General features: G+C 39.0%; 1 protein-coding gene across 3 annotated transcripts in view; it reads left to right on the forward strand.

Moving 5' to 3' along the window:
• The window catches only part of CTPS2 (CTP synthase 2), a 68,209-nt gene extending 63,744 nt beyond the window's left edge, over positions 1-4,465 (forward strand). For all 3 annotated transcript variants that reach the window (XM_065677389.1, XM_065677391.1, XM_065677390.1), the window contains exons 18-19: positions 1,211-1,320; positions 2,932-4,465. In XM_065677389.1, the coding sequence (XP_065533461.1) occupies positions 1,211-1,292 (82 nt within the window). In that variant the 3' untranslated portion in view covers positions 1,293-1,320; positions 2,932-4,465. The remainder of the gene's footprint in view (positions 1-1,210; positions 1,321-2,931) is intronic.
• Positions 4,466-7,698: the final 3,233 nt, after the last annotated feature.

A 7,698-nucleotide genomic window follows, 5' to 3' on the forward strand; every position in this document is an offset into this window, starting at 1 on the left:
TGTTTAGATCAAAGATTTCCAGCTGTGGGGTTGCATAGTTCCCCTTGAAACATTACACAGCAGGCAGTCACTGTAGATCAACTGATGATGCTGTGTTGAGGTGGGTCATGGGCTGATTATGTGCTTGATGTCTCAGTAGGAGATCATTCCCAGAGGTGGGGAGAGTGACATGACTGAGATCCTGTTAGCTGAAGAGTGAAGGTGTCTGTTCAATGTCTGAAGTAGAGTTGATACTGAGGCTGATATGGGTATACCCACACAAATGAGATCTGAGATCCCCACCTGTACTGTTTTAACCATACCCTGTGCTCTGCAGTACCGCAATACTGACCAGAATTACTGCTGCTCAAAGGTACTTGTGAGTTCCCCAGTCTCCTTTTGCTGGCTTCTGATCTTGGGAAATTCAAGTATCTGGAAAAAAAATTGTAGAAGGAAAGCGTAGTAGGGAAAGGCTGAGGCTCGAGGCTCTTCTGAAGAGGTGCACTGAGTTAAGATACACCTGGAGACCCAGTAGACATCACAGCCGACTGTGGATTGTTGGCGCTTCTTTCTTCAGTCACTGCTGTGATTCCTGTTCTTCACTGTTTCCTTGTTCTGGCCACTTACAAAGCAATTACTTGCATGGCGGTTTGTTCTGTGAAAACCAGTCTATTTCTCTCAAAAACAACAGCAAAAGGGGATAAAACCTCAGGAAAAAGAGCTGTCAGGGCATTGCTTGGAGCAAGAAAAGTTATTTACATTCTGATTGGAAGAACAAGAATTGTAATTCAAGTATAAAGGGAAACATTCTGAATAAATAAAGTTGTCTTAACTTTTTCTTTGGCCAAACAATATTTTTCTTTATCACAAAGGAGAAATTCCTTTTAGTCTTGCTCTGAATGCTTGCTATTCTCCATGTTGTTAATCATGGTCATAGGCACAAAGCACCAGCAAACTGTAGAATGAATGCACAGGAGCCAAGCGAAAAGAAATTGCACATGCTGTTTCTCAGGTAAAATACTTCTTCTCATCAGGTCTTAGACTCCAAACTTAAGCCTATTCCTGTAGAGGAAGGCGTTCTAAATACCAAAATTAAGCATGAGCTTAAAGTAGGTTTCTGGAAATGGATTGCATTTGAGGAAAGTGTTGGTTATATGCATCGTTTGGGTTGGAGGGTTTGAAATAAAATATTTGGTTTAGATCCTGCTGACCTGTGTGTTGCTTTTAACAGTGACAGCTACAGTGACCTCAGTGATGACAGCTCTCTAGAAAAAGAGTTTCCTAATTCAGAAAAAGCTGAAATGATTGTATGACAGCACAGAAATGGATGATGCTGTTGAGGTAAGCTGAATCGTTGTGATATTGGTTTGTGACATTTATTTTTTCTAGACTTAAAACATGAGACACAGTTATCTTGATTCTCCCTTTTGTTTCAAGTCCCATCTGAGAGCTTGTTTTCTTCCTTGCCTGCAGCACTTAATTTTTTTCTTCTTCTGCTGCTTAACTTTGCAATTCTGATATTAAAGTGTGCAAAGTGTTTGTTTTGGGTACAGCTTGTATGTAGGATGCTGTACAAAGTTAAGTTGTGTTAGTGTTTGATGATACAATGAAAATACACTTTAAAATGATGTGAGGGTTGGGTTTTTTTTTTTGTTACTTCAGTTTTCAAGTTTGGATCACTTTGAGTACACTATGTTGGCATGACTTTCTGCATTAATATTTGCTTGTAATTTCATCTGATGAATTGATACATTGAAGACATCCAGGGTTAATACTTGGATTTAATCTGCAGAGTGATAGAGATACAAACCAGTTTTATCAAATCATAGCTTTGTTTGCCTTAGGCTTTGTGAAAGCAATATTGGATTGGTTGGTTTTTTTCACCTGTAAACATGGTGATTACAGATTTCCTTTCAGATCTTAGTCTTTATTTTCCCTACACAGGTTCATCATAGTTGTACCTAGTGTGGTACTCTGTTACATGTGTTCATTCATGCTTTTCCGTATTTCTGGGCACTTCTGTAAGCAGGACACAACTTTTCCCTCTGATTTCATTCCTCTCACATGGTGTAGTCACTAAGCAGCTGTGCCAAACAGATGATTAAGTCTGCATATGAATGATGCATTTCTGCCTGATGGTCTCCTGATTAAAATACTGGCATGAGATGTGAGAAATTGGAGTCTTTAGCGGCAGTATGGATTTCTTCTGTATTTTTAATTTATTTCTTTTTCACTCTCATGTACCACATTAAAGATAATAATACATCTTGAAATCATAAGAGTGAAGAGCAGAATGTTAAATGATTACATGACCTAGTGCATGCAGGTACAGTAATGATGCATGTCACAGTCACCAAAAAATAAGTAGTCACAATGTTCCTATTTGCTCTTGCCCAGATTCTTCCCACCTCCAGACATCACTATGGCTCTGTTTCTTAAGGCCAGCATAGTAAAGGACAGCCCCTTTAGCTTTGACCTTGCTTTCCTCCATGGAATTTATGAATGGTAATTCTGTTTACCATTGCAGATGTGACTTTTTCAGTGCTTGGATGAATGTACTTTCATGATGCTTTCAAGTAGGTATCAGTAAAGCTGATTCTGTTTGAACATGTCGCTAGTGGATACCAATTGAATTCAACAGAATTACTCTAGAAAGGATTAAATAACCAATTCCAAATACAAAAGAAGGATACAAGCGTTGGCTCATTTATTTTTATCTCAGGGTTAATCAGAACTGGATACACACATAGTCTATGTTTACCTATGTGGTTTTGCTTAAGCTGTTTGACCTAGATGAAATGCATCCATCTGCAGTATTTACCATAGGACTACTTCAAAGTAAGTCAACAGATTTGGGAGAAACTGGCATGAAATAGGCTGTTACAGAAGAAATATTTTGAATCATTATTTTTTCCATTTATTCTTCCTTACCCTCACTCTTTTGTGTTACAGAAAGTTGGGAACAGTTCAATACTGAAGAGGAGAAAGTAGAAGAGTAAGCTGCTTGTGATTCTCATAGTGTCTCCACCTATCATGTTGCTTTACTGATGAGAGTTTCACTCTTGTAGCAAAAACTGTTCTGTATAAATGCTCTTTCTCTTTAAAAATGACAAAATGGTTGTGCACCTTAGCTGTTAATCATTACTGATCATGTCCTGTGTTTCAGAGTGGTCTCAGGTAATATGTATTAATTCACTAGTTCACAACTGTTCTTGATTTGAAGGAAGATTTGATTGTTTTCAATTCCCCTTAGAACAGGAAGATGCATTGGTTCTTGTGAAGGAGAGGGAATGTACTAAAAAAATGTAAGGAAAAGTTGTTTTATCCATGAGCAGTAGAGAACTGTTTTGAGTTTGTTTTGCTATTAAGCTTATTGTATATGTAATTTTTTTACTTTTTTGCTCTTCAGTATGTACAAATAAAAAATTGTTGCTGTATTTCAGCTCTTTGTGATTATAAAAACTGATGTTGGTTACACCTCTTTTCACCTTGCTTTTAGAAGTGATTTCACTTTTGAAAAGTTCAAGTTTGATTTGCTATTTCTCCTGGAAGTCTGACAATACTGAACATAATTGTGATCTGCAAAATTACAGAAGCGGAACGCATTTTTGTATTTGTATTTTGTAAGCGAGAAATTAAATACACTTATATGTTAAAATGTAATTTGAACACTTGTGTGAAATTGTAGAAGAACCAGTCATAAACCTGGAGAATTATCTGGACTCCAGCCATGTAACACTCAGTTAATTTCAATAACTGAGTATGAAGGTGAATTAAGGTTCACTCTTGTTTTCTCTCATCCAGTGACCACTCCATGGTCATGACATTCTTTCCCCAATAGAATAAACCAGTTATTTTAATTTAGAAATCACAAGTTATTCCACTGTATGACAGTTAAAGGCACCCTTGCAATACTAGGACTGCAGCCTGAATCACTGGCACAGAAAGGGAATGTGCCATGCTTAAGGCTGAATCCTATTAGCCCTGTAGCCCTGTAGACTTGTCAAGAAGCTGGACCCAAGCTATGTAACTGACGGGGTCAAAATACCTGGGCCAGCTTTTCCTACAAAGAAAATTTTGGAATTTTGAGCTTTGTGTTTCATTGGTTTTGGGCAAAATGGTTTTTACTTCACCAAAAGGTAAATAAATATCTGTACAAAAATAAAAAAGCAGTTATTACAGCTTTGTAGAACAGTAAGTTTAAAAGCTTTGCATTGCTTTAAAAAATCTCAGGTTACACAGTTTATCTCTTCACTAAAAGAAGCTTCAATGGTAATAAAATATAAGTGTATTCCTATGAAAGGGTTTTTCTAAAGTGGTTTGCAAATGTGTGCCTTAGAAATAGCAGGTATTGCCAGAATTGGTGTCATTGTGTTTTCCCCAATGAGAGACACTGTTTTGTGAAAGATGAAGCATTTCCTAAGATTGTCTGAAATGTGCAAATGTGTTTTCAAATATATTAAATTGTGTTATTTAGAACTGTTTAGATACTGTGTTAAAGAATCATGGTGCCCACTGTGAACTGTATTGTCAAGGAGGGAATTTTTCATTTAGTCAAGTGAAGCTGGAAACAGCACCTTCATCTTCTCATCTCCCAGTGCCCTTACTGATCCTCTTGCTAACTGTGCTACATAAAGGAGTATCCTTGGAGACAAACCCATTACTGTCACAAGGGATCCATCTCCTCTTTGAGCTGACAGAAGCAGCAGCATGCCATTTGCAAAATGGAAAAAGGCAAATGAGCTTTTTCCAGCCAAATCTTGGGCTGCATTAAGAGTGTTGCCAGCAGATCCGGGGAGGTGATCCTATGCCAGAGTGGATAATCATGTATCTACCTGTTTCTGGGTATGTTCTGTAAGCCTATACGGTTTACTAGCCTGGGCATAGCTGAACCACTCTGGAAAAACCTGACTGAAGAAATTTTGGGTGTGGGTATTTGGAACTGAAGCTCTGTTGGGTGTTGGAGGATCTGTTGGGTGTGTTGGAGGATGACATTTAAAATCTATGCCTACCTTGTCCAGAAAGTGGTCCTGTGCTGATGCCAGCTATGTTCAGGTTTTCCCTCACAGGAAGTTTGGTAGCTTGGTTGAGTTGGACCAGAGACTGCTATTTGTTTGTGAACAAGGGGAGCAGCATCCAAGCTTGGATGTGACTGTGGTGTAGATATTGCACTTAACTGATACTGTGGACAGGGCTGTATCTTACTGAGTATGTCTAGTCAAGTGTTGCATCTCATCAGCACAAGCTCCTGTTTCACTGTAAGATTTACAGGTAAAATCTTTTAGCATCTGCTCAACATATGTAACATGTCCTACCTTGAAGCTGAGGTTTCTTTCCTTGTTTATTTAGCAGCTTGAGAAATAACCTTCATGTGCTAATGTAATGCCTGCAGAGGTTAAATCTAATAGAAGGTCTTATATCTAAGTTTTCCTGGGACAGTGAGGATGATTTGCCTGGCTACCCAGACTATTCCTCATCAGGGAATACTTGTGGAAGGGTGGGCCAGATCCTGCAGTAGCTTGCTGTTTTTTCTGAAGCCACTGAAGTGATGCCAATTCATATCACAAAAAGTGTGACTTTATTGATTACAGGGTGGTACTGAAGAGTTCTTACTCTGTCACCTGGGATTCATGGGACTCAAGCATGGTTCTAAGTTCCTCTGCAGGTGTCTAAGCCCTTGCTTGCCAGGAATACACTGGAGGTTTTGAGCAGCAGGTTGGAAGTAAGGCTGACTTCTCAGCAAAAGTCTGTGTGAGCAGGAAGTACAGCACCAAGCCAAAGGAAGTTTTCAGGAAAGAAAAAGCAGATAGGCAGTGATGGCAAGGGGCTTGCTGCTCAAAAGGGTGTGGAGGAGGTTAAGGAAAGAACAAGTGTAAGAGCAACAAGTGACTTGCCAACCTGAGCTGACCTCCTCGTGGGAGCTATGTTGCAGTTACTATAGCAATGCAAATGAAAGGTTCTCCCCAAACTCAGGGTGTGTGTCATGATGACAGTAGGGAGTGTAATTACAGCATACAGGACTTCTGAGTCATCTTGGCTGCAGCTGACGGTGAGGCCAGATCAGCATGGAAGTGAACAGGAGCTGTGGAAACCTATGTGGGACTGTCTGAAGCTCATTTTCCCCAACTGCACTGTTTGTATACGTGAGGTGACTAAAATTTGCTGAGAAAGGGAGTAAGGTGGATCAAGGAGGGGATCAGAATAATATTGCTCTTGGGAGCAATCCCAGGAAAACTCACTGCAACATGACACAGGATGTAAACAATATAATCCTTTCTGTACCTAGGACTGAATAACACCTTATCCTTGCACACAGGCTGGAGGAGGCTCCTTCACTTGGGCATCTGCGTGAGAGTTGTGGTATATTTCTGTGCCTCAGCATTGCATCCCACGTACTGCTCAGTTTTTCCCTGCTAGCATAGTGAATTGGTAGCTGTTATCCCTGTGGTAACTTCCAGACAAATTCTTCCTCTTCCAAGTGCACCCCATCCCCACTCTTGACATAGTCAGTGCTTAGTTCCAGGATTTCACTCTTTTTCCCAGTTAGCATCCTTTATATTTTTAATGTCAATGAACTTAGCTATTTCTCCTTGTATCGGGTTCTCAGCTCTGTCTAGATTTTTCAGGTGTTCAGCTGTATCTCAGCTGTTAACTACCATGTGCTGACAGGGTGAAATGGATTAAGGACTCATCTAAAATAAGGATACGAAAAGAATCTACGCATTTTCTGCTATTTAGGTTGTTCATATTTGTGTAATTCCCCTAAAATGATCCAGAATATTTACATAAGCATGTATTAGATATCTAAAGAAAATATCTATGTTGCCTCATCTGGAAGTTCATTTGAAATAGCAATTCCAGAAATGTTGATTTTCTAGTCTCTGGTTGATTCTCTTACTTTTATCTGTAAGCTGATGTAAAAAAAACCACCACCACCACCAAAAGCAAAACAAACCAACCAAACAAAAAACCCAAACCAAACAATATATGTATTTTAATGTGAATTAACTTTTCACGGAGCACAGAAGTAAACCAGTTGTGTTGTTCTTTATTCGTATACAAGTGAGTAATCTTCAGTACTGTCTGGTTCCTTGCTCCTTAAAATTCCTCATGGATTTCAGGATCTAGCATCCTGGTCTGACCTAGCTGACCTCTTGCTAGAATAATGTCTGTTAAACTGCCTTTCATCTTGTAAAAACTGTGTACTTTACACTTTGATGGTTTGTTTGTGTGTGAAATACTTTCTCTGCTTGTAACATCTTAGGTTGAGGAAATTGGTTGCCTTATAGGACTCCTGGCAACATACTTGCACAGATTTGGATCAGAGCCTAGAAAACCAGCTTTTGCCTGAAGCGTAGATAACTTTCTATGCTTTAGGAGCGCTCCTGGAAAGGTAAGTCTATCTTTTCCACCTCTATGGGCTCTCTGTTAATAATTTAAGAAATAATAATTTAACAGATGGAAGTTGCTTGTGAAGTAACAGTAGCAGTTTGGATAACCAAAGAACTGACTCAAGTCTTGGATTAGAGCAAAATCCAGAACTATATATATTTAAAGGAATAGTTAAGATAGTCTGCTCTGAGTTTCTGTGCAACATAACCTCACCCAATAGCAGCTTCAATAAACTCATGATTTCACAGGGTCAGTTTGAGAAATAACAAACTAAAAAACTTCAGGTGTCTTTTAGTTTGAATATCACTATTACTACCTTTGGAACAT

This window comes from Lathamus discolor, chromosome 4 (genome assembly GCF_037157495.1).
Source record: "Lathamus discolor isolate bLatDis1 chromosome 4, bLatDis1.hap1, whole genome shotgun sequence".
NCBI classification, from domain to species: domain Eukaryota; kingdom Metazoa; phylum Chordata; class Aves; order Psittaciformes; family Psittacidae; genus Lathamus; species Lathamus discolor.